General features: G+C 36.2%; 3 protein-coding genes across 3 annotated transcripts in view; 2 read left to right on the forward strand and 1 right to left on the reverse strand.

Annotated features, from left to right (window-relative positions):
* Window positions 1–10,532, reverse strand: part of LOC137408350 (uridine-cytidine kinase-like) — a 31,891-nt gene extending 21,359 nt beyond the window's left edge. Inside the window, exon 1 of the mRNA XM_068094846.1 lies at window positions 10,430–10,532. The gene's annotated coding sequence lies outside the window, so the exon portion shown is untranslated. The remainder of the gene's footprint in view (window positions 1–10,429) is intronic.
* Window positions 1–27,881, forward strand: part of LOC137408574 (EKC/KEOPS complex subunit Lage3-like) — a 296,168-nt gene that overhangs the window by 238,134 nt on the left and 30,153 nt on the right. The window lies entirely within an intron of this gene.
* The window catches only part of LOC137408536 (uncharacterized), a 38,897-nt gene continuing 21,752 nt past the window's right edge, over window positions 10,737–27,881 (forward strand). The window contains exons 1-5 of the mRNA XM_068095099.1: window positions 10,737–10,816; window positions 18,754–18,824; window positions 19,281–19,343; window positions 23,083–23,352; window positions 27,360–27,526. Coding sequence (XP_067951200.1) covers window positions 18,776–18,824; window positions 19,281–19,343; window positions 23,083–23,352; window positions 27,360–27,526 — 549 coding nt within the window. The 5' untranslated portion in view covers window positions 10,737–10,816; window positions 18,754–18,775. The remainder of the gene's footprint in view (window positions 10,817–18,753; window positions 18,825–19,280; window positions 19,344–23,082; window positions 23,353–27,359; window positions 27,527–27,881) is intronic.

Here is a 27,881-nt window from a genome sequence, read left to right on the forward strand (position 1 = left end):
ATTCTTCATTGGCAAACAGACTGGCTACTAAGACTTTTACAGTTACTTTTTATAACTGAATATACAGTCAAGAAATCAAATTAATCTTTCTAGTTATGTATAATCCGATCAGATGGGTAAGTTTTAGGATATTGTCAACACTTTTCAAAGACTTGGTAACATATTTAAATAGGTTTATATGTGTTTTGCATCATCATTATACTTAAACGACTCTACAGAAAAATGGTTAAATTTTTTGATGGGATTTCGGTACGAGGGTTTGGGAATGACCGTTGATGGATACTTTTCGAGAGTTGTCTGTACATATGCATTGCATGTATAAACATCATTGTTGCCAAGATAAAAACTAAATTGAAGCGGAGGTATACAACTGTAAAAACTAATGCTTATAGAACAAATGAGACACATTTTTGCCATGTTGATCTGCCGACCATGGACCTACTTCCTCGCAATCGATTGGAATGTGCTAGACTACCTCCAGTTATTGCTGAATTAGGAAACCTGGAAACTCTCCACAGAACATTTGACAAAGACTACATAAGTGAAATAACTCAACCCTTTGCTTCTAAAACCCGTCAAACGAGCATTGTCTGAAAGTACAAATCCCCGAAAAAATTCAGTCTTCAATGGACCTTTTTAAAAATCTTATTTATTGAAAAAAAGCATGAGAAATTAAAATTTATAATTCCATCAATTTCAGTAGGCTTTGTACTACACTTTTGAGGCTATAAATAATCCCTAATACACATGTGCAAGGAGGACACGTTGCAAAGACTTGATCTTCCTTTTTGGAAAACTATTCATCAAAAATGCACGCTATTGTTCAAGCTCAGCTAAGAAAGTTCGTTTAGAGGGAGACATCGACTGGTTTGGAAGTGAAGAAGAGAATATCAAGTCAGAAGAATGTGGGGAGAACAATGGAATTGAAAAAGATCAACAGACTGAATCTGATTGCGAAAGTGAGTGAAACGGCCGGCGATGAAACAAGGTGTATTTACGGATTTCAAAGAGGAGCTGACTTAAAACCCAAAGAATTGCATTTTGATGAGAGCTTGGCAGGTGTAAAAAGTCAAATTCATGGACAGATAAGTATTTTTGATTATTTAAAGCTTTTCAATACATCAGACAACATGAGTGTTATAGTTAACGAAACAAATAGATATGACCTTCAAAAACATGGTGATGCCTAGGAGCCAAAGGATGGCAAAGATATTTGGCAAGTTTTTGGTTTAGTTTTGCTTATGGGTATTGTCAAGAAGCTTACTCTGATGTCTTACTGGTCAACCAATCCTTTGCTATTTACGCCAATGTTTGGGAAAATGATTTCAAGAGACAGGTTTTTAACGGTTTTGGACAGTTTACATTTTGCTGACAATTCTGAAAACTCTGCTATCAATAAATTGTTCAAGCTAGGCAATGTTTTAGCCATGATATGTGAGTGGTTATCTTGTTTTGCTGCCTGGCAACTTTATATCTATAGATGAAAGCTTGCTGGCTTGGAAAGACGGCTCAGTTTAAGGCAGTATATTCCATCTAAAAGATCTAGAGTTGGCATAAAGTTATTTGCTTTCTGCGATGTTGTCTCTGGCTATGTGCACAAGTTGTCTATGTATATCGGTGATGAGCGAGAGCAAGCTGAAGGGACAGGCAGAGGAGTCACCCAAAGCATAGTAATGAAATTAATGAATGGTTTGCTGAATATGGGTCGTTGTTTATATACGGATAATTATTATAATTGCCAGAGTTAGCTGCTAAACTTATAAAAAATAACACTCATGTTTGCGGAACTCTGCGCCCAAACAGAAAGGGTGTTCCCAAAGATTTAAAAATGTGTAATGGAAAAATTATTAAAAAAAGGTGAGACAACAAGCTTTTCTAATGGTGAAAGTATGGTTGGCTGTTGGAGAGATAAAAAACTTATTTCTGTGATTTCAACTATGCATAAAAACTTGGAAGTGGTAGATACGGGTAAAAAAAATTATAAAGGAGAAGTTTGCAAACCAGCTGATATTTTGGATTACAACAAATACATGGGGAGAGTTGACCAATCTGATCAAAAGTTGCATTATTATAACGCATGAAAACCATATAACCATGAAATGGTACAAAAAACTTTTTTTCATTTCTTAGATATTTGTGTGTACAATGCAGCCATGGTTTATAGAATCCATAGCGGCTGTAAAATAACTGACTTAGAATTTTGATAGAAATTAATTGATCAGATATTTGAATACACTGGATCTTGAGACAATAATACTACTCCTGGTGCTTCAACTTTTTCCACTCATCAACTGGTTGTACATAGCAGTCCAGAGAAAAATAGGGCAGTTAGGTTTAAACTTGTAGGCGTTGCAGTGCATTGCTAAGCTAGCTAATGAAAAATCCTACATACCAGAGAACCGAAAAAAAATGAATGCAAAACATGTGGAGTTTCTCTAAGTGCCATATTTTGAGCCATACCATGCTAAATAAATTTATTTGTATAAGCTCTATGGGTTCACGAAATATCCAGAGTGCGCACCACTGAGGTCGATTTCTGCCAAGGTTGTGGCAAAAAGCTTTGTGCAACTTATAATCTGTAGACATGGTGTACCAGCTAAGTTACAGACAGACCGTGGTACGCAATTCACATCACAGTTGTTCAGCGAGGTTTCGAAGCTGTTGGGAATGAGACAGTCGTTCAGTTGTGCTTACCACCCATAAAGTCAGGGTTTGGTGGAAAAGTTCAACGGGACACTGTTGCAGCTTCTCAAAGCTTACGTTGATAGGGAACAGAAAGACTGGTGTTCATATTCGGACCTAGTACCTCTAGCCTATCGCACCAGCAAGCATTCTTCAACTGGACATACTCCATTTGAGATGGAGCACGGACGGACATGCCGTCTACCAGTTCACTTGCTGTGTCCTTCAACCGATGAGCCCTGTTTTGAGTCTTCAGATGAATTCATGGAGACTTTAAGACAGAAGCTCAGAGGCTGCTGGAGGGTGGCTCACGACAATAATGAAGCGGCTAGTGCAGCACAAAAGAAACCGCACGACAAATGAGTGCATTTTGTTGATGTACACCCAAGAGATAAGGTTTATGTGAAGCGACCTAGCCTAAAAGCTGGTCTCTCACCTAAACTTCAACCTATGTAAAAGGGACCTTATGAGGTTCTTGTCAGACAAGGGGTAGACGTGCTGGTACAGCATGGGAGGACTCAAAGGCCTGATTGGGTCCACCTAAATGACTGCAAGCTTGCTGAGAAAAGGTTGCAGCATTGGTCAGAGGCTGTTGCACGCGACTCAGTACCGCCAGTACCGAGCGACGCAACCGAGCCCGCGCCAATAGGGAATTCAAACAAGTCGTTAGGTGCTGAGATAGGAGGTAATCCATCCGCATCTAACGCTACCCAGGATCTGTCAGATGCAGACCCCGACGACATTGTTTGGGATGATGAAGGGGGTAAGGCTGATGAATCTGCCGACGCAGATGAATAGCCAAGGTACAGGTTAAGGCCTCATACCGGCCCGAAATCATTATATAACGTAAACAAATGGTTTTAAGGACCCGCTGACAGTTTATGTTGCTGGTACTAGATGTGTCTCGATCTTGTATCAAAAACAATATATATATGTATACTCATGTCAATAAGGTCATAGGTATTGTGTGGCTATGTTGCAATAGATACATGTTAAACTTCTAGTTCACTTGATATGTCTTGCAATGTGCAGAGCAATAGCGTAAACCTTGTGTGTATTATATGTACCTTTGAACTAGGTTACAAATGAACGTAATCGACTAACTGTACAAGTGCGGTTAGATTGATTACATTTGTGGATGTCTTCCTTGCTTTAGATGGCAAATGCAGAGGAACCGCCTATTAAGGTTGAGGTGATGGAAATAGTGGATGAAGTCTGACCAGAGGACAAGAGAGAAGACAAGAAGAATGAAAAGACAAAGAAAAACTACGGAAAAAGGAAACAGAGCAAGGAATGCTGCGCGGCGGCAGCGGAGCTCACCAGGCTTCAAAAGAAGCTGAAAAATAGGAGGGCGGCCGTGCAGTCTGCTAGAGACAGGTCTGCCCACATGACCGCCCTTCTGGACAGACTATTAGCAGAAGTAATTGAGAACAAATAATAATTGGCTGCATAAGTAATTAAGAACTATTGTTTAACGAATTAATACCTTTGATACAAGCAATTTTAAATTTTAATACAACCTAAACATGAATATTACATATGAGTAAATTTATTCTCTCTGCCTTCACACTACTTCATATATCTATACCTGTCAATCTGCCATCTAGCTTAAGCATCGGGCACGATGCTTCAAAAATGAGGAAGATATAAACTCTATGGGTCTGTAGGTCACTGATAGGCATACTGACAGTGATCTACTGCAGAGCTCATAGAGACATAGATATCTATCAATATATAATCATCATTGTTAGGTTAACTAACAATGCATGAGACATATACACATAACCTTGTACAACATAAGTATGCACTCACTAAACAGTATGAAAAATGACATTCACGCTATTTAGACACATAGATATGGTATCTATGTGACCAGTGGGCAAGCTCTGCTTGTGGTCGGAAAAGTAGATTGCTAAACAGTCTTAGCTGGTACAAATGACCGCCTAAACTGATTTAGAAATCGCTGAAAACGGAATTGCTCAGGATTTGTGCGGATCAGAGCTGATTAAATTTGTCGCATAAATCCGATTTTGAAGCCAACTTGTGTCCAATCAGAACTGGTTCCTACGTCAAAAATGATCAGCTTGCGGCCGAAGAAATAGGTCCTAATCTGACTTGCACAAGTCTAGAAAAACATCCGTTACTTTTAATATAAAAAGACCAACTTGTGCTCAGGCTCATCAGTCGTTTGCCAGCGCTTTAACGAGACTGAAGTGGAGCACACAGAGCTTACATACAAGTAAGTGTTTTGTGTTGATACCAGGTTATTAAAACCTCAGATGGAAAACACTAGAGGGAGATGTTTGAAATCTAAATTGAGTGTTCAACTAATTTTATAAATTATATTATATTTGGAAAATAAATGTTCAATTCTTTTATACCATTGAAGATAATCGATATTTAGTGTATTGAGACTTTGAACTATAAATGGACAAAGTGACTCTGGAAGTTTTGATTGCTATAAATAAAGCCAGAGTTAAATGACGAAGTAATAAATCACACTCTTAATTTTAAGTCATACAAAGCCATTGTTGAAGTTTATATATGTTCACACAGCAGAACCGGGTTGCTCAGTTCAAAGTTCAAACATGTAGTGTGTTACACATAGATCTTGTAATAAGATTTATATGCTAGCTAGTGAATAATAACTGAATAAAAACAAGACAGACAGAGAAATAGCCAACTAAAGATATATTAGGGACAAATTTGAAGCACAACAAATCACAATGGTATGCTAAGCATATTTTTCCTATTATATTTGCAAATCATTTGTATTCTAGTTACTTCAAATGCTTCATTGCTTTATACTGCTAGCTTTTGTACATACATTTGCTGGAATATTATCTGATATATTGTATTTGTTGCACATTGGTATTCCTACTGCCCTTTCATAGGGAAACTATCTAATCAAAGAATTCAGTTTTTATATTTTTTGCAATCTAGTAGTCCACGAATTGCTGTTTCTGCTCGTAATAATGTTGCTTTTTGTTTTGTGCTGCTTCACCAAATGTGTGAATACAGGTTCAAAACTCAATTCTTATTTTACACAACCAGTCATTTTTTGCTGTAAACTGCATCAAACATAAATCTGTGCTATGAGTTTATATGCAACGCTGTTACATAAATCTATAGCTTTAAAAATACATAAAAATTTGACAACAAAAAATCTTAACTACAACTATTTCTAACTCAGACTGTAAAGTCTACCAGTTGGCTGGAAGAATAAAATTGTAAAAATAACAACTTGCTAATGCATATTCATTTATAGCTTCATGCCAACTTGCATGTGAGTTATAGTTGGAGCAACCATTTCAGGCTTCCATCTTGCACTGTTCATTGGGGTCACGCAACAAGCATTTCGGAGGGTGCACCCGCAATGCATTGGAGCTCATCGCTCCATTTTCAATGCAATTGGACGACCAATTTTTTTGCAACTTGTTGTAAACATATTGAATCCATAGAAGTATAATTTATACAACACTATCACATGCATTAACTAATTAGAAAAATTTAATGGAAATTGGCATATTAAAATGAAAATTCATAGCTTCATAGCTAATTGAGACTTGCGTCTACATAATCTAACATCAACTATCAGATCTACTTCAGAGGATTTGAAACAGTAAAATTGATTTTTGTTTTATGAGACAACTCAATGTTTACATGTTCTAAAAATATGGCAAAAAACAAAAAATCGTAAAACATGTTGCGATCACAGCTGACACAAATGATCAGCTATTTATGTAACATTTTGTTCCTTCTATACATCCATTTTTTAAATTGAATTTGCTCACATCAGCTTTGATGAACATTTGCTATATCTGATAACTAACTGGCTGTCGACTTCCATGAAACAAAAAAAAACTGCCGTTTCATTGACACTTTTATAATTGCTGCATAATGCTGTGGAGTAGTCATAACTCATCAAGGCTATAACAGGGATTCAAACAAAGCTCTTTGTTGCTATATCTACATAATTACCACCAAATTAAGCTGGTTCAAAATACTACAAAAGCCGTTGCTTACAGTTGTGATGCAAGAAAATGACAATATAACAAGTGTTTACGATGGCCATTGTTTTGATACCACGAAATATGTGCTTATAAATAGACTATATAGATAATTTGTCCATTTGTAAAACAAATAAAATCCCCGAAGTAGCCAGCATGAAGAAAAAGAATTTCGCACGTATAAAGATAAAGCAAAATTTTATTGGGTTAGAATAGTAGGAATGGTTCATTATTAAAGCCGAAAGGTATAAATACTGGGGAGGGGAGGAAGTTCCCAGCAGTATTTTTTTTGGCAACATGTCAAACAGGACGTTTGCAGATGCCGTTGTTGCAGAGCTTTTGGCACTTGTAAGGAGGTAAGCTAGACTAAATCAGATTGATGGTCATCGGCTCGAGTTAGGTGTATTATAGTCAGAGTACTCACCAGGAATGCGTTGATCGTTGTATCTTATTTGACAGATTAAACGAGATTGCTGAGGAGTTCGGTGGCCAAGGACAGCCTGCGACAGCTGAGGCCTCCACCCAGACCGAAGCCAGGCGAACCCGACGGAGTGTGGGCCGGCGTGTCTGGCTTGGGTGAGGAGGGGCTACCGGCGATGCATCCACGGGCCCGATTTTGCACAGATTGCGGCAACTTCACCCACCAGGACCTCTGGTGCGAGTGCGCTAATGGGGTGTAGTCCCTCCTCCTCCTCCAGTATTTTTTTCTCTCATTTTTTTCTATTTACTTTCCTCAGTGTGCAATAAATATAAAACTCATTGAACATATTTGAATGTGTCTCAGTCAATGTCTGTCAAACAGTTGTCAGTGATGTAGCAATTGATTTTGTTGATTCTGGTCGGGGTATTCCGCGATCAATCACGTTGTAGTTGGGACTAATTAATCAAATGCTTAATCGGTGGTAGGTCACATCAGTGCACTTGGTGTGCAGCTAGATAGTCATTGTCTGGAGGTCACTTAAAAGCTTGCGCAATCGGTAGCTTTGAAGAGTGGGCAGAGCTATCTGTTGGTTAGCGGGAAGATAGCGGCCAATAAGGTATCTTCCTAGTGTCCCGAGGTTCTGTCAAGTGACCCCTGGGATATGGATGGCGGTTCATTCTCCTTTCAAACAGCTAAGCCGAAGGATGGCGTGCTCTGTTGTTGGTCTCTCTTTCTTCTTTGTAATCGCTTTTGGGGTCGTCATCCCACTGCCCTTTTTTGATACAGTGAGTTATCTCTACCTTCGACGTTGAGTCTTTTACAAGTGTTTTTATTTAAGAGAGTTGATAACTGTCATACTAATTATTGCCGTATTCTTTAGCCTTGTGACATCAAGCATTGCACGTGCTTTGGCCTGGTGAGCGTCTGTGCCTTCGAGACGAGCCCTGTCATAGGAGATGTAGCTCGGGTGGATACCACCAACCCAATAATTATCGACGAACATACACTAGCAGTGGATGACATCGATGAAGCTGACTCCGGGACAGAAGTTGACGGATATACACTAGCAGCCGGTGACGTCGATGAGACTGATTCCGGGACAGACGCCACTTCTCCAGTTATTCTTAGTAAGTGAAGCTATCACCTTTTTCAAGGGTCGTTCGTCTTTACTCAATTGCATACTGCGTTAGTGTTTAATTTCATCGCTATTATTGTTCCTTGTAGTCCCTGACGTGCAGATTAATCTAGATGCGCAAGAATTGTCTACTCACGGCATATTCGGAGAAGTCGTTGTGTGATCTTCTGGTCGTCGTCGGTAAGTTATCTGACCGTTATAGTCGTCGTCTTGTATCCACATAAATGGAATTGGAAGATTGTTTCAAGTCTGTAGCATTTATTGTCGTATTCTTTCTGATCCCAAACTTGTCTTAGGAGGCACTCTGGTGATTGTTGTCAGTTTTGTTGTTGGTTGTTGTCATCGGAGAAAATAAAATGTTAAGTTTTCTACTAGTCTCATTCTGTTAATCATAGTCCTGGTGAAGTTAATTCTTGAGGAAGAATCCATTTTAGTCCAAAATCATGTTCCATTCGTGTAGGTAAGAGCTGTAGCTATTCGTAATATTCAAAATCTTCTATTCGCTTGAGCTTCGGGCTTCTTCGCAGTCCGTGAGCTCTCTCTTTCTTTTGTTCATAGCTGGGTGATAGGGCCTGGCTATGTTTTGCTGTTGCTTTCATTAATTGTGTTCGAGGTTCCCACTCATCTGAATCTTGATTCATTTCTGTCATCAATGGTTGATTTTCTGTTTCAGATAGATCGTCGTAAGAATATCCTCTGTCAGGATTACTTAATTCTCCTGGAATTTGGAAATGCACTCTCGTGCTCGTCGGAGGTTCTACGTCTTTTCCCATCATCATATCTTCTAGTGAGTGTGAATCAAACTGTTCGTTGTCTTCATATGGAGTAGTCTTATCCTGAATCTCAGTTTTATCTTGTTCAGTTTTATCCTGTTCACTATCTGTCCCTTCTGGTGAGTTTAATTCGAGAGTGATGTCTGCGTGTTCTCCTCAAATCAGTGGTCCAAGGTGTGGCTTGAGCATGTTGAGGTGTACGGTAATGGCTGGTTGGTCTGGGCGGTCGAAAGGTTGAATGGTTGCATTGGTGTCTGTCCTGCTTTTAATTACGTAAGTCTCTTTCCATCTCTTGATCAGTTTCAATGTCTTGTTCTTGTAACCTCTCTTGTCGTAGTAGAGAACGTAATCTCCTACTTGTAGAGAACTGGGTGAAGCATTCTGGTCGTAGTAACTCTTCTGTCTGACCTTCCCTTTTTCCATTAGTTCTCTAGCTTTCTCCCAAACTGCTGTCATCCTCTCGTGTAAGTTTGACTTGTATGTGCCATCATCTGCTTCAATTGGTTCTGGTGATGGTTTTGTCAGGCTGTAGGGTAGTCTCATTTCTCTGCACATCAGTAGCGAGCTTGTTGAAGCTTGTAGAATCGTATGTTTGGATGAGTTGTATGCGAGATTGATGTCTTCTAATTCTGACGTATCCGATTAGTGAATCTTTTTGATGTCTCTTAGGCGTCTTGCTGCTTGTAGGTATTATATGCTTATCCTGTGGTCTGGCTGCATTCCCTGTTGGTATCTTGTTTTCGAAGTATCTCCATACAACACACTATAACCAATATTGTGCAATCAGACCTGCCAACCCAAGAGTGGGACAATGCGTGAGATTTGGTTTTGGGGAAATTGATGTATCAATGATAGTATATATAAAATTGTGGAAATTGGGGCAAAAACCTCACGCATTTCCATTTTTTCTTTGGGGTGATTGCGTGAGAGTTGGCAGCAGACCTGCCAACCCAGGAGTGGGGCAATGCGTGAGATTTGGTTTTGGGGCAATTGATGTATCAATGATAGTATATATGAATTTGTGGAAATTGGGGCAAAAATCTTACGCATTTCTCACGCATTTTCATTTTTTCTTTGGGGTGATTGCATGAATCTCACGCCCAATGCGTGAGAGTTGGCAGGTATGGTTGGCAGGTATGTGTGCAATCGTTGCGTCTTTGAATCTGCTAGAATGTCACTACACTAGCTTACGCATAAGCCGAATGCTGTTTGCTCTGCGTTCACATCACCATTCCATAGGTCCCTAATTATATGAGTACAAATCCTTCATAAGTTTAATACACATAATGAAAAATATTAAATTAATAGTAATGATTTAACTTTTCCATACTTAAGACTTCCTTCTAGGCTATCACATGCGTGTTATCGGTTAGCACATACTATTAATGTCTTTAAATTAGAGATTCACCTTGAAACTTTATAAAATAAAACTACAGCTTTTAAAGCCTACAGTTTTCGAGCAATTAACCATAGAATTGCCAGTAATAATAGCGGTCTTCTGAATAGCTAATATGGCGCGTGGAAGTAACCGGCGCACTAGCCAATTAATCCCAAGCTATATTAAATTAACAAACTGCATTATTAAAAAAATTGTTATAAACAAGTTTGGTTTCTAAAAAATTAAATAACAAAAGTTCACGTGCAGAATAATAATTCTAACAAAGTCACTTTCTTTGCGGTTAATTTTTCGCGTCTCAACAGTAACTAAAGAAGCGACGGAGTAAAGGCGCGTCTCGCAAATCGACTTCTTTTTGCTTCTGTTAAGCCCGTGCGCGGCCATGACTAGCACCGCATGGTAAGTCAGAACTAATTCAGCCTAATCGTATATTTGAAGTTAATGCTGATCTAAAATTTTCAGCTAATCCTAAATATAGTACACTGATTATAGTATGTTATTGATATTGGATTGTTAAGGGCTTATACAGTCCATTGATAGTTACGGATTGTTTTGTATCTGAAAGTGCAGAAATTTTATCTCTGTGCTTGGATTGTAGTGGATACCGTTTTAACTTTGCCTGTTACTATAGACCGCCCACGCAGTTAGATTTTAAGGACCTACTGGTATGGTATGAGGAGGCAACATGTCCCAACATCATAGTAGCTGGAGATTTTTATCTCCCAGCAATAAACTGGTCTACTGAAAAGGGTGTTGCTGAGCCCAATGATAATAGAGTAGCATTGCACAGAAAATTTATTGATTTTGTTGAAATAAATGGCTTAAGTCAGACAATAACTACCCCCTCCCCCTCATATAGATGAAAATATATTAGATCTGGTCATAACAAACTTGAATATTGATGATACCTCATGTGAGCCTAGTATTAGCGATCATCACATTATATTCAATGAAATAATAATTCCAAGTAAACATAACATTAAAGACGCTGCGCATACTCCTCGACCTGGCTATTTTCAGTTTAACAAGGCAGATCAAGAAAAATTAGATCAATCTCTTTTTGATATGTACTTTAAAATACGACATCTGTCAACACAATCAAATACCAGTACAGATCAATTGTGGTCTACTTTTAGGAATTTATTTGTGAGAGCAGTAGAGCAAGCTGTACCTCATGGGACACCAGGCAATAAACGAAAGCCGTGGATAACACATAGCACTATTCGGCAACTGAGAAAATGAAACCGACTATTCAGAACCTTTGTTTTAACTAAAACTGAAGAGTCTAAAACACGACTAAAACATCATGTTAAACATTGCAGAAAACTGGTTGAAGCCGACTATAGAGGGTACATAAATAGCCACATATGCAAAGAACTGACCAATGGCAACACAAAGCCGCTATTAAGTACATTGAAAATAGACGGAAGATGCACAACACTATTAAAAGCAATGAGAACAGTGCAGATAACTCACCCTTACAAATCGCAAATACCTTGACTGTTGCGTTCGCTTCAGTGTTTACTGAGAATAATGGCCAGCTCAGTCGCTGTCTGCCTAAATATAATGTTCAGGTTGCTAATGATTCCATCCAGTTTAATCCACACAGTGTTCATAAAATGCTAATAAAATTATATGTTAGAAAGGGTTCAGGGCCTGACAGCTTATCTGCTGCACTGCTCAAATTTTCTGCAGATGGAATATATCAAGTTTTGACAATAATTATGCAACATTCCTATAACACCTCAACCGTTCCCATTGACTGGCAAAATGCTCGGGTAGTGCCTATTTTAAAAAATAAAGGTAGTAGAGAGTGTCCATCGAATTACAGACCCATTTCTTTGACCTCAATAATCTCAAAATTAATAGAACACATAATAGCACATGACATTTGTACTTATCTAGAGTCCAATAAAATTTTGTCAGAAAGACAACACCGATTTAGACCAAAACACAGCTGCGACTCGCAGCTCCTTATAACAAAATCTGAATTTGTCAACAACTATAACAACAATGAACAAACAGACTTGATAGTGCTGGACCTTTCAAAGGCATTCGATGTTGTTCCTTTTTGCTAAATTGCTTTACAAACTAAAAATAGTAGGAATTAATGACAAGACTAGACTATCCATTGGATAGCAAACTGGCTTTATGATAGGCATATGTCTGTGCTTGTTGAGGGTGTTGACTCAGACCCACGCTTTGTAACATCAGGAGTTTTTCAGAGTTCTGTGTTGGGGCCTCTTCTCTTTCTTATATACATTAATGACATGCCTAATGTAATCAAATATGCCCAACTTAGATTGTTTGCTGACGACTCATTACTTTATCACAAAATTAAAAATAAGCAAGATCAGTTACATCTTCAAGATTTAAGAAACTTGGAGAAATGGTCAAAAGACTGGCAGATGAACTTTAATGTCAGTAGATGTGAGCACTTGTCTATAGCAAGAACTAATCCCATCGTTGCAGTCTATTCATTAAATGGGATAGACGTACAACAAGCAACATCAATGAGATACTTGGGTATTAATATAGACCAAAAGCTAAATGATGAACAGGTTCAGTATGTAGCTAAAAAGCAACCTCTACTTTATATATGTTAATGCGGGAACTAAACAGAGCATCTAGCAGAACAAGGTCACAAGCTTTTAAATCTATCTGTAGGCCCTTAATAGAATATGCCTAATGCGCATGGTCTCCTCATCAAGCAAGGCATATTCAAAAATTGGAAAGCATTAATAGAAAATCTTTCCGATGGGCATATAGGATCAAATGGAAAGACTCAATTTCATTGAAAATGAAAGTTTCAAACTGGCATACTCTAGAAGACCGAAGACAAAAAATAGATAGAAATATGCTCAATAGAATTTTTAGTGATAACATAGCCATTGCTATAAAGGACCGTGTACTACATAGCAAAATAAGTGGAACTCAAAGAGAGGTAATTAGAAAAGCAATATCTTGTGATGTGGCCAAATATTAGTACTTTAATCGTATTATGGCAATGATTGGATCTGAGCCCAATGCCTTGTCAGCAAGCACAGTCTCAGAGTAAAACTCTGATGACAATATTCTATTTACTATTTATTTGTTGGTTCTTTTGTCGACTTGTAGAATTTGGTCGTCTTGTCATGGTATCAATAGCATATCAATAACATAAATATTTGTAAATAAAAACAAATAAATAAAGAAAAAACAGCCTTGACATTTACTCTATTCATTTTGTTCTTACTCCTTTTGATCAAAGATCCTAATTTTAACATCCACAATATAACAATTAACTAAAAAAAGATGAACGAGTTGATAATCTCTATAATGCACACACGCAGGAGCGAATGAGATAACCAAGTAGACTAGACTTATACAAGCAAATCAATTTCCTACGTCTATTATGTCGCAATTCTTACTTACCAGTGTCTAAAATTACACCCATTTTATGATTATTGTATGTGTGAGTTGAACAGCCAACAAAATCCTACAGCCTCTGACTTTTCAGAACATTTGAGCAATTTCTTGCCATAAATATTAGGAGAAAGCTTTGGCTTGGGAGGTTGTTTGATTGAGACCGGACAATATGGAAGGCTTTGAGGCAAGAAACTCTTTTCGTATATTTTTAGGTGTGGTTTGGAAAAAATTATGTTATACACAATGTAATCTGCATCCAAACATACATCGATGTTGAATTTGTTCTGTCACCTTGTTCTATTTTTAACTATGCTTAGCTTGTGCATCTTTGCTTAGAATATGTGAACTAATTTTATTATTACTCGTTCCGACAATGGTGAACTGTTAAGCGATTATAAGCATTACCAATATCTACGAGTAAAAGATGGTACTTATTTATATCTATAAGTTACCAATTAAAGTACGTAACTAACAAAGCTCAAAAACAATAAATCCCAATAACAGAAGGTTAAAAATACCCAATAAAAGTTACATCCTTTTGCAAATGGTCGTCTGTTTTTTCGCTCAGTCCTGCATGTCTGCAAATCTCGACAGTCAACTGAGAGCTGTGACAGTCCACAGATAGAAAGGCTCAATAGTTTGAAATAGAAGAATCTATAACAGTTGAACGAGCTTCAGTAGATGAAAGAGAAAAAAAGCTCAGCAGACGAAGGAAAGAAAAGGCAGTGTTATGGAAGCTGTTCTCTTTTATAGATGTCTCTGTTAGCCTGGTAGAAAATGTATAGGTGCTCAGGTTATGTTCTTTATGTTGTAGAGGGTTGGTATTTCAGTGGACTTATTTTAAGTAAATCATTGGAATGTACTGATTGGAAATGATGACAAACTCCAGCGATTTTGGTCATGTCTGGTAGAGATTGGTAGAGATTGGTTGAGCTGTGTAAGTGTCATCGCCTTTAATTTCTTTTGGTGATTTTGTGGTCTGCTGGTTGACGAATCATTTCGATAGATTTCTTCCATTTGAAAGTTTCTAATCTCCTTGTTGATGCTTTTCCTAGTATTGTTTTCTCCAAGAATCTTTTGATATATTAGGCGCGGTTTAGGTGATACTCCTTTTTGGTATCTGGTTTTGCTAATATCTCTAGAGACGGATTAGGTATTTTATATGACGATGTCCTTCTATGAGGTCAACAAAATAGAAGTATAGTAGAATAATATCATAAAAATATATTTAAATAGAATGAGCATCAGGAGCTGCGTGAATTTCTTGTTTACAATGTGATGGGATTACTACTGTTTGCAACAGCAATAAAGAATAAATGATCAATATGTGCCATCAGGTAGAAATTTTGGCAAGCACTTCTTATTTTATTGTTGTGATACAAAAGTTTTATCTACGCAAAAGTAGAAAAAATATCTTGTTCCACTTGCAATACCCTTTTTAAATGTGTAGTACCCAGTTGTCGATACTGATTCACAATACAAGTCGCCCAGCCATTTGTAAAGCACTTTCAGTTTTGCAGTGCAGAGCTGATCTCTTCATTGATACCTGGCTTTTTAATATTTCTAGATTCTTTTAGTTGCTTGAAATGTGGCTTTCGTATTGGCTGTTACTCCCCAATATTATTATTAACCTAATCATTTTATGTATATTGAAAAATAAAACAAGATATTGCAGTTATGGAGGCTATTTCTACATTTATTAGCTACTACAGTGTCTTTAGCCAAACGCTCATGATCTGCTTTAAACATCCTTTTGACATCACAGTCTTTGCTTTGTGATGCGGTTCTTTCCAAATTTTTCTTTTTCCCTCTAGATTTTCTCTTTTTTGAATGGTAGAATCATAGGTTTTGCAATCTTGAGGTTATCCTTTTTCTTGTGCAGTTGAATGACCCCTTGGATAAGGTTGGAATACTTAAAAACCTTTGTTTTGCACCAAAATGTTTTCTCTAAAGCATTCTTCTCTAGCGAGGGATGCCTTTAACTGAGTCAGTACCGGTTGCATGCATATGACTTCTAGCTCACATTTTCACCAGTTGTCATCACACTGTTGCCAGGCCTTTTTGGTCTGTTCTTCTGTGGAAAGTACGCAACCAGTATACAGTTGCTATTAATGTGTCTAGGTGAGTGATAGCAGAGATCATTGGAGTAGCCTTTATCATTGCAATGCTATGACCAAGCCACACAGTATTTTTTGATGGGCTCTAAAAATACCGGCAGATGCATCTCACTAAGACGGAATTGAAGAAGCTGCCCATCTTCAAAGACTTTTTTTATGGCTGACCCGAGCTTTGCCCATCTTTCTCCTAATAAGAAAAATACTAGAATTGGTTTAGCTACTTTCTCCTTCGAGTTTTGATGGCTATCACATTGCTCGAGAAAAGATTTATATTACTGCTTCATAAAATTATACCTCTATTGACTACTGCGAAGTTTGGTTCAATGTCTGGTTTGCTGTCTGGTTTGGTTTCTTCTGTCTAATTGGAAAATCCTGGTAAATAGACATGCAGTGGCTTTTCTTCTTGTTTTACATGAGTTTAGCTCCAGTTTGTTTAAACTGTCATATTCTCTCTACATCTCCTACGATGCCCAGTGGTGTATCAAATTATTGTTCATCATCTCAGATGGATGTCTTAGGTTATAGTGGGAAACCTTATGCAGGATATCGTATTCCAAGATTCTATGCAAATGGATAAATAAAAGCGCTGTAGGCCTGTAGCCAAAATTAGTCTCTTGTATCTTTTTTGTATGGGAGCAGCAAACTATTGAATGTTTTCAGTAATTTGAGAGATTTTTTTTTATTGACCTATATTCATAAGGTACTGCTTAAAAATTGGATTCTTTTGTCATCATCTTTCAGTGTTTGAACCGGCTATGAACAGCATACTGTTGAAAAATATTTCTGTATTTACAAAACTATCAATAGGTAATATTTTGTGAAAACCTATCAAGCCGGGTATTCATGCAGCTAAGAAATAAGGCTGAACTAAATACAAACTCCAGTCAGTATTTTTTACTAGAGTAAATGTGGAAGCTTATTAATGCTTGTTCAAGGTTCATAATTATGACACGTGGGAGGTTCTTGATATCAGCACTTTCAATGAAGTCATTGTAAAAAGTGGCGTGTTATACCTATTGTTCCGTTGCATACCTTATAATTCCTCTTCTGCACTGTATTGTCTACATATACATATAGATATAAACATATCTCACAATTTCTTTATAAATCCCTTATTATGGTCCTTTGTGAAAACTGCTTTTTAAACTTTTACTAAGCATCTTTGTATGCACCATAACAACAAAAGCTACATTGTGCAAAGCAATCAAATGGAAATCTATCAATTTAGTTTTATAGTCATATATCATTTGTGTTGCGTATTCTTTGTGATTATCGAAAATATGCAACAAAAATAATCGAACTTAGGCAAACGCGAGTGAAACTGAATTTCCTGTGTATGAAGGTGCAATTCTATTAGAGAATCAGATTCATGCGCGTTGAGCATGGTCTCTCAGACATTCAGAAATTAGCTAATATATACCATGTATAGCAATATTCTAAAATCAATAGCCATAGGCTCTAACATCATCATAGAGCCTGACAGCTCAATGTCCTCTGATGGCCCAATTAACCATAGCTACTCTTTTGATGCCTGCGAAGCAATTTTGTGTACATGTAACCAATCCAATAATAGCCATGCTGTTACAGCACCTGACACAGGAGTTAAAATTAACTTGAACCAAAAAATAAAATGGACGCAAATCAATGATATTAGATTCTGAGCCATCGACAATAAAAACTAATTCATGAAAAAGATTGATGAACCAGTTTGTTGTTTTCCAAAGGTTGCATAGGTGAAAATCAGTAACAAAATTTGTTTCATTTACATTGTCTAGCTGCATTATTTCATTTGTTGACAAGATGAATGAGGAAGCAAGTTTAAATTGTTTTTGTTTAGGCTAAAGTAAAGCTTTGAACAAAACATTTTAACCGTATGCTTTTTATCTAAAACCGTCTTACAGATTATGGCTGATCTAAAGCCTGTAATCTCTTTTTGTTGCAGTACGTAAGTGTTCTAGGATTTTTCTTTCCAAATGTAAGCTACCATTAAAAATTTCTATAGATGTAGGACATCTTTACTTATAGAATTTGTGCACTATAATTGCATATGTGTTCATAGCCACTTTTTAAACCTCCTTCTCATTTAATTCCATTTTAAATCCCTCAAAAACTGGTTATTTCAGGATAGTTGTTAACATTATCTATGCATGAAGCATGTAGAGTTTTCCACACCACAACTCTTCCTTTTTGTTCTAATATTTCCAACAGTTCACCCGACAGCTATGATCTACTGTCTAATAAACATCTATTACTAGAAATCAAATTATGTTTCAATTTTAGCATTTGTCATTAAATTATATTTCAGGAATTATTTTTCAGTTGATATAATTATTACTCTTATCTGAAAAAGCTTCCATTGTCGAAGATCATTTATTAAACGTAAAAATAGATGATGAAGCTAGCAATCTACTTTTGATATAATATACTAATAACAATATGTACTTTGCATCTTGTTGCAGATTTGGACAACTTTAATTGGAAATTGATCTGCAAATACTGACACTTTTGTATTGCAATTCAACTGAAATATACATTTTATGGTTTTATTTTATTATTGGGACGTTATCAAGTCATTTTTGCATCTACCTACTTTCATTACAAAAGTATATAAAGTTATAATTCAGTTACAAAGTCGTAAGAGGCAATACACAGTTAACAATCAATTACCCAGTTTCTCATATTTTGAACTTTTACACTTTGTAAGTTCACCACATTATGGCTTTTTTGGGTCTTTTATATCCCTCATGTCTTGTTCAAAATTTCGGATATGTTAAACTAATAACATCTACTAATGTACTATACATATTTTAGGTAGCATTCTAGTGAGTAAGCGATGATTCAAGGACTATTACTCAAAGCCTTAATTTTCACCATTCCTCTATGTAAGTATAGCTTATATAGAATCTGATTTTGTCCAAAGCTGATCAGTAATTGTCAATTAAAATCTGAATAGTGACTGGGATAGTATTTAAGACAATGTGAATTAGCTTTTACGAGTATGCCATAAATTTTTTCAAATGATGACCAACACGAATACATGTCACATGATACATATTGTGTAGAGCTTTTTTTATATAAGATTACCATCATATGATATTTTTAAAAGGGAACAAAAGTAACAGTAAGAAATATGTGATGCAGAAAATACATTTGTTTTGTAGAAGTTACTGGAATTTGTCAATTTGTTAGATGGACAGTCAAACTACTTCATGTACTGTTATTTTTAATTCTTTGCTGAAATTAAACATTCCACTAATCTGACCTTGATTCAGTATTGTTGCTCAAATCTTCATGTGGTCTAAGTGCTCTAACTACAACATTATGAATGATATTCTAAGGTTTGAATGGAGCACATGGACTAGAAATTGCTACTAATACAAGTAGCAATGTCACATTTGAAGGTATGGTTTCTATTAGACTTGAGCACAATTCTCTTGAGCGTTTTCTGGTGGTCTTCACGGCACTCAACCTTGTTTGAACTGGCCAATTAAATTATTCCAATATTGCAAGTAAGTGAAAATGAAGGGTCTGCCTGCTGTGGTACTTGGAGGCCATCATAATGTAGTCACATAACTGCTGTATCAATAGATCATGTTTCTTGGTGAGATGGTTAATGTCAGGACTTCTCAAAAATCTGCAAATTGTATCGTTTGCACCAATAAGTAATTTTGTGTTACTAGACATTGAATGACACACTCTTTTCACGCTTGCTTGAAGATATTTTGTGTGAAAAAGTGGCTTTAACTTTTTAACGCTTTTAGACGAGACTTTTCTGTGTTTTCAGGCTTCACTAATTCCATTGTGGATGGTTTGTTGACGACTACTGGTTCTTTTCCTTCTAACACCGCTGTTCCCTTGCTTCCTTCTTTCACCAATCACAGTATTAGCTTCCAATCTACAGCTACAACTTCCACGAGTGGTGCAAATGGCAGTCGAATTTTTTTGGTTGACCAGAACTCAACACAATCTATTGTTCCTAGCAGTGTTTTTGGCCTTAGCCATAATGACAAACAAACAACAATTAAAATAGAAAATATTTCCAATGTATTTTCCAGCTATTCAACCATCGATAGCACAAACAATATGGGTGCACCAGGTTCAACTGATAAAAATAGCAATCAAACTTCCCATTTACCTATAACCATGTTGACAAAAAGGAAAATTGATCAGCAAGATAATTCTACCACTGTTGGTGAAAATGTTCAAACTACTCCAAAAGGAACAAATAGCACTGCTTCAAAAACATCAGCAACCGCCTCACTATCGTTACAAACGAATGTTACTGATAGTGTATCAGTGACCCCAAATTCACCATCTGAAACTGTGTCAACTGAAAAAGGTAATGAAACTTTTACTAACATCAGCTTAACGTCTTCAACTCTGCAAACTACCTTACTTTCATTGCAAATGACTACTACAGGTACCTTATCAATGACCTCAAATTCAACAACTAAAACTGTGTCAACAACTGCATCACAGCTTTCAACAACATCCTTTGGAAACTATAACAAAACTTCTAACAACAGCAACTTGACATCTTCAACTCTACAAACTGTCTCACCTTCGTTACACACAATTGCTACAGATAACTTATCAATGACTTCAAATTCAACAACTAAAACTGTGTCAACAACTGCATCACAGTTTTCTACAACATCTTTTGGAAACTATCACGAAACTTCTAACAGCAGCAACTTGACATCTTCAACTCGACAAACTGTCTCACCTTCGTTACAAACAATCGCTACAGATAACTTATCAATGACTTCAAATTTAACAACTAAAACTGTGTCAACAACTGCATCACAGCTTTCTACAACATCTTTTGGAAACTATCACGAAACTTCTAACAGCAGCAACTTGACATCTTCAACTCTACAAACTGTCTCACCTTCGTTACAAACAATTGCTACAGATAACTTATCAATGACTTCAAATTCAACAACTAAAACTGTGTCAACAACTGCATCACAGCTTTCTACAACATCTTTTGGAAACTATCACAAAACTTCTAACAGCAGCAACTTGACATCTTCAACTCTACAAACTGTCTCACCTTCGTTACAAACAATCGCTACAGATAACTTATCAATGACCTCAATTTTAACAACTAAAACTGTGTCAACAACTGCATCACAGCTTTCAACAACATCTTTTGGAAACTATCACGAAACTTCTAACAGCAGCAACTTGACATCTTCAACTCTACAAACTGTCTCACCTTCGTTACAAACAATCGCTACAGATAACTTATCAATGACTTCAAATTCAACAACTAAAACTATGTCAACAACTGCATCACAGCTTTCTACAACATCTTTTGGAAACTATCACGAAACTTCTAACAACAGCAACTTAACATCTTCAACTCCACAAACTGTCTCACCTTCGTTACAAACAATCGCTACAGATAACTTATCAATGACTTCAAATTCAACAACTAAAACTGTGTCAACAACTGCATCACAGCTTTCTACAACATCTTTTGGAAACTATCACGAAACTTCTAACAACAGCAACTTGACATCTTCAACTCTACAAACTGTCTCACCTTCGTTACAAACAATCGCTACAGATAACTTATCAATGACCTCAAATTTAACAACTAAAACTGTGTCAACAACTGCATCACAGCTTTCTACAACATCTTTTGGAAACTATCACGAAACTTCTAACAGCAGCAACTTGACATCTTCAACTCTACAAACTGTCTCACCTTCGTTACAAACAATCGCTACAGATAACTTATCAATGACTTCAAATTCAACAACTAAAACTGTGTCAACAACTGCATCACAGCTTTCTACAACATCTTTTGGAAACTATCACGAAACTTCTAACAGCAGCAACTTGACATCTTCAACTCTACAAACTGTCTCACCCTCGTTACAAACAATTGCTACAGATAACTTATCAATGACCTCAAATTTAACAACTAAAACTGTGTCAACAACTGCATCACAGCTTTCAACAACATCTTTTGGAAACTATCACGAAACTTCTAACAACAGCAACTTAACATCTTCAACTCCACAAACTGTCTCACCTCTGTTACAAACAATCGCTACAGGTAACTTATCAATGATCTCAAATTCAACAACTAAAAGTGGCTCAACAACTTCGTCGCAGCTTTCAACAACATCCTTTGGAAACTATAACACAACTTCTAACAACAGCAACTTGACGTCTTCAACTCTACAAACTGTCTCACCTTCGTTACACACAATTGCTACAGATAACTTATCAATGACTTCAAATTCAACAACTAAAACTGTGTCAACAACTACATCACTGTCTCTTACAACATCCTTATCCTTGCAAACACCCAATACATCTTTGCACACATATACTAAGACTTCTATCAACAACAACTTGACGTCTCCTACTCTGCAAAATGCTTCAGCTTCGTTACAAATGACTGCTACAAATAGCTCATCAATAACTTCAGCATTGTCAACTAAAGCTGTGTCAGCAACTACATCAATGTTTCCAACAACATCTGGAGAAAAGCGAACCAGAACTTTTACCAACAGTAAATTGGCATCTCAAACTCAACGTACTGATTCATCATCGATACAAATGACTGTCTCCAATAACATATCAATAAGCTCTACATCAACAGCTAAAACCACATCGACAGATGCAGCGCGGTTTCTAACAACACTAGTAAACAACCCCACTAATACCAACTTGCTAACAAAAGCTTTAACAACCAACTCTTTGACTACTGTTACTCTACCAATAACCATGTCAGCTTTACCAACTAATCTGTCACCAAGATCTCCAACATCAGCAATTTTATCTTCAACCAGAAAAGGTATTGTTTTCCTAATCTTATGATTTCTTCATATATTGCTATCAATTTTTCTCGGTACCATTTTAGAATTTCTCAAGTTGGACTAAATTTGAACATTCTAAATGTTGATTTAATTTGATACATATATTTGGTGGATTCTGTGAATACCGTATATATTACTGCTGCTAGCAGATACTTCAGTCTAAGACTAAGCATCTTTGTTTTTCATGGAGCTTTTTTTTCAACTGCCATGTCTATATGGCCCATCTTCGTTGCTTTCATCCGATCACTTTTTCATGCCAAATATCAGATGATGTAATATAGCGTGCGTAACTTTTTTTTAGTAATGACTCCAACAAATATGACTAGTAACACCCCTCAGACGAGTAAAGGTTTGGCTAGTACTAGCATCTCAGCTGCTACAACAAGCACATCAGATAGCACTAGTACTCGCTTCTCCACAAGTACGAGACCTACTAGTACTGTCCCCTCAACTAGTACGAGTACCTCTACATCTACCAGCACGTCTACCAGTACCACAACTACTCCTTCTGGGCCGACATTGCTGCCAGCTGCCGAGATAGAGTCAAACCAAGATAAGGTTGTCACAACTGGTTAGTGATGTTGTTTAGTTTTTGATAAAACATTTTTTGCCCAATCTAAAGCTGTCAGTAGTTTATTTCAGTTGAATATGCTATAACGCTCTGTATTATTTGTATATACAGTCATATCTCAACATATGAGAGAATTGAGAGATGGGCAGCATTTCAAGAAATTTTATTTTTTGAGATATGAGTAATCTTTGAGATATGAGCGTACGAGCTGGTTCTCGAAATCCACTATATGACCAAGTATGCGAGAGGCCACTTTCAGGAACATCATCGCTCGGTCTTTCTCCTCGATTTTGCAAAAGTTTTTACAAGGTTGGCTAAAAGTTATAGGGAATGAGAGGCGATAACCGCAAAACCAAAAACACATAATAAAAATTAAGACGAAAAAAATCAAAGAACGTTTAGTAAAAGATTAAAACTTAGCCTAAAGTGTATGTTTAGTAAGCAAAAATCGTTGAAGTTAAATTCAAAGTTTCTGTTACGTAGCGTCACAAAAGCTTACTGTACCAAATGCATTGCTGTCAGGTCTCTCTCAGACTGCTGTTAGCCACTGTTTCTTTTTTGAGAGTAAAAACTTACAAAAATGTGCATAGTGATGTTACATTTTATTGCAGATTTTAACAACTAAATTTTATTCAGTTTAAATTTTAAATTGAATAAAATTTAGTTTAAATAAAATAAAATTTTATTTAATTTCAATTTATTACTTTGTTAGCGTAGCTACTTAATTACAACAGTAATTGACATGCGAGTTCAGTCTCAGCACGCATTAAGCTCGTATGTTGAGGTATGACTGTACAGACAACAATCGGTTGTTCAGACTAAAACATGCTGGGCCATGTCCGGTCCATTTCTAATGTCTGGTCTTTGAAAAAGTTTGGACATTTAAAATTGTACTGAACACAAAACAGCCTATAGTGTCTCCCACACATACTCCTAGGTTACAATATGGTACAATAGGCGTATACAGTGTACACGAGGGTGTAAAATATGGTTATACCTGCAGTAGGGTACAGCATAATATAAATAGCAATGATAATAAACTGGGAAAACTGGTGAAAAACTCATGCGCCACATGCATCGTCTGTCATGAAAGCCAACTATCGATCAAAGTTGTCATTCTTCAGACAGACATGGCCACATCATAAAATCGTCCGGAACCCGGATGTCATTCAGGCAATTGAAAATCTGGGGAAGTTAAGTCAAAAGACGCGGGCACGACTGTAGTTACTAAGAAGTAGGGACGACTGTATTATTTGGACAAACTACTCAGAACATCAACACCATCTAGCTCCAAATTTCTACCGTGGGTAAAACATTTTTGTGTGATTACATGTCATTATTCGAATTTTAGACAAATGTGTTTGTGTATGAGAAAACAATGAAGATACTTTTGAAGCTAGTGGCATATGGTACTTTCAAACTGGAAGACACTTTTAAAGTGTGATTTGGAAGCACCAAATAAATAAAATCGACTTCCACAAGCCTATTCGTTTACAATACCTGAAGGTGTTTTTAACAGGTTTTAACAATACCTGAATGTATTGTTAAACCATACCTTATTGCCCTAAAACTATGCCTCTTCATGCCCTAAAATAAGTGTAAACCTTTTATTTGGCCAAACCTTATTGTTTTCTGACATACTCCGAAATACAGTCAATTCTTTACTAATGGTCACCTCTACATACACGCCTTTTTGACATGCAACATAAAACTTGAGCAAACTTTAATCTCTATATGTAAAATAATTTTTAATTTATGATGTGGTCAATTTCTGTAGGTCAAAATAAAAAAATTGCGAAGTATAAACTGTAGAAATATTAAAGAAAGTGAAACATTTGAGTTAATTTAAACTACATTTAAGGTAAATTAGAGTAATAATTTTAAAATTTTTAAAATTTTAAAATAAATAACTTAGGTAAATAACGTACTTCTATTACTCTGAACATAAGCGTTGGCAAGCCTATGTTCTTGCTCTCGTGTATTTGAGGTGAGATTATAATAAAAGCTCTCTTTATTGATTAGTATTTCATTAATACAATTTTATGTATATAATATAACTTTAAATTTACCATTTAATATAATTTATATGTATTTGTTTTATAGCTATACATAATTATGCAATAGTTTTGATGATTTTTAGGCTCTGGAACAAAGTGAACATAATAAAATATAATATAATAATATCGTAATAGGAACATTTGTTCCAACATATGAAGGCAAGTTTCCTACTTGTACTTCCCTTCAACTTGTTTAATTGATTGTTTCACACTTGATATCCATGATTGATATTTCACATTGATTGCATCTGGCTGACAGCATTTTGACAGCATTCAATATTGTGAGTCATTATTTCCTTGTTTCTCTGTTTGTATAAACTTAGCGTAACAAAAGATAAAAAGCAAGTGCTTGTTTGTAAAGACTACTTTTATAATCCATTTCAATAGAACTCTTGAATCCACACTTTGAACTTAGCGCTATCAACAGCTTATGATATTATGCTAACTGGCTTTTTCTGAAAACTACTTTATAAGGATTTTATTTTGTGAAAGAATAAAACGCAAATCATTTTGCAAAAAAAATGTTTGATGAGTTTGCAGATATTTTAAGCATTTTCGTATTTAAAACTGATGAAGTGAAATAAAATGCTTTCAAAAATCATGCTTTAGGGTTATGCTACCTGACATGGACAGGTGTCTGAATGCCCTTAATGCTGAGCTAAATGTGTTCTTAGATATTTGCTGTTAAAATACTGAAATCATATCACCTATCTGCCTGACCATCCATTACATTCCTACTTCTCCAAAAAAGCCACAACACCTTATACTAGACACCAACATCCTTGCCAATCCACAATATAGAACAGCGTTATACAAAATGTACTTTTTCTTTCAAATCACATAATTTATTTTACTATCTTTTGTTTCTTGTTTCACAGTCTGATTTGCTTTAAGTTGCATTAACCAGTGTAAATAAAGTTCATACCTATCTTATTTGTGGTTAGACTGCTCTATTGACATCTGTCCAGTAACATTTGTGTTACTAGGCTAAACTATTTCTTCCAAGGTTGTATCACATTTATAATTGATACCAATGAGCATCAGCTGTTTAGAAATGGTTACGCAACTGCAAAGGTTCTATGCTATGTAATCTGCCCTTCCAAAGCAACCTACATTGTATACCTTGACATTCTTGGAATCGTCATCTCAATAATAAAGTTTGTTTACATTTTTAGCTTCTATGTACAAATAGTTTTTTCTATAATAAAATAATATCTGTTATAGGTAATTTTAAACATGAAAAAATTAAATTATTAAATTGATAATATATGTAACAGTTTAAATTTTTTATTTGTAATGCAGTCAGGTGTGTTGAAAATATTTCTCCAGTCATTGCTAATAAGACAATGATCAGATACTTTTCTATCGGTTCATAGATTTTTTTCATGGATGATTGCTGTAATGATATTTTACTGTTAGAGACCTCTAAAACTGTACAACCTTTTCATTCTCCTTTATAAGAGCGAGTGACACCTTGCCAACCTGGCATAGGCCTTCTAAGCTTTCCAACAAAGGATAAAATGAAAAAATTATATAATCAGCAAGAAAAGTGTAAAAAAACATAAACAATACGCAAATATAATTATCGTCTTACTGCCCTAATGTCATACCTAACCAGTAATAAAAAGCAATGATAAGTTCTCAAGTATATTTTTCACGCTTGGAGTAAAACTGGCTTCTACATTTGCATGTCAAGATGGGAAAACCACGCAATTGATATAAAGCAAAAATGCAGTGACAAGTTAGTGCAGGTAGTTGTCTGATCAGCTATGGAGAGTTTGTTGCCCATATTAACAAATGTTCAAAGTTTATACCATGAAATCTTCTTTATTGGATCAATTTTTTTGCTTTAAACTGGTGCTGTAGGAAGTCCTAAAATATTCTCATATAATGTCATGTGACTGATGGCCTTGATTTGGAAAGTTTCATCATTAGTTCAACTTGTTATAGAGATCACAGTACCAACTACAGAGAATATACAGTTAAAATCGTGGAAGACCAGAGTGGAGTTAGCGCTTGCAAATCTTTGTAGAAAAGCTTTTCTACGCCTACTGCTGACACCAGACCAATCACAACGGATGAAGCGATTGGCTACAAATGGTGATGTCAAAGTTCAGGTGATTAGATGAACACTGTGACTGGTTATCTTTATACCCAATGAATTGATTGAGAAAAAGTATTGATGATGTAATCAATAGGCAAAAAAGCGTTGCAAGAATTATTCATGAAACTAGTTTCTTTTCATAAGCTGACTAGCGTTGCTACCCGGCGTTGCTCGGGTATTAACAATCAGCTTATAAATAATGAGAGGTAATGAGAGTTACCTGCCATTTTCTATTAGCCTGGCCTATTGCCAATGGATAATTTGAGTAATGCCATTTGGGTTACGCCTAGCCTGTCTTGACAAGCTGTTGTTTTTGCGTAGTTGTCCCCCGTCGAGCGGCGAGCGACAACAGCTTGTCACAAGACGTA

This window comes from Watersipora subatra, chromosome 11, assembly GCF_963576615.1.
Source record: "Watersipora subatra chromosome 11, tzWatSuba1.1, whole genome shotgun sequence".
Lineage (NCBI taxonomy): Eukaryota > Metazoa > Bryozoa > Gymnolaemata > Cheilostomatida > Watersiporidae > Watersipora > Watersipora subatra.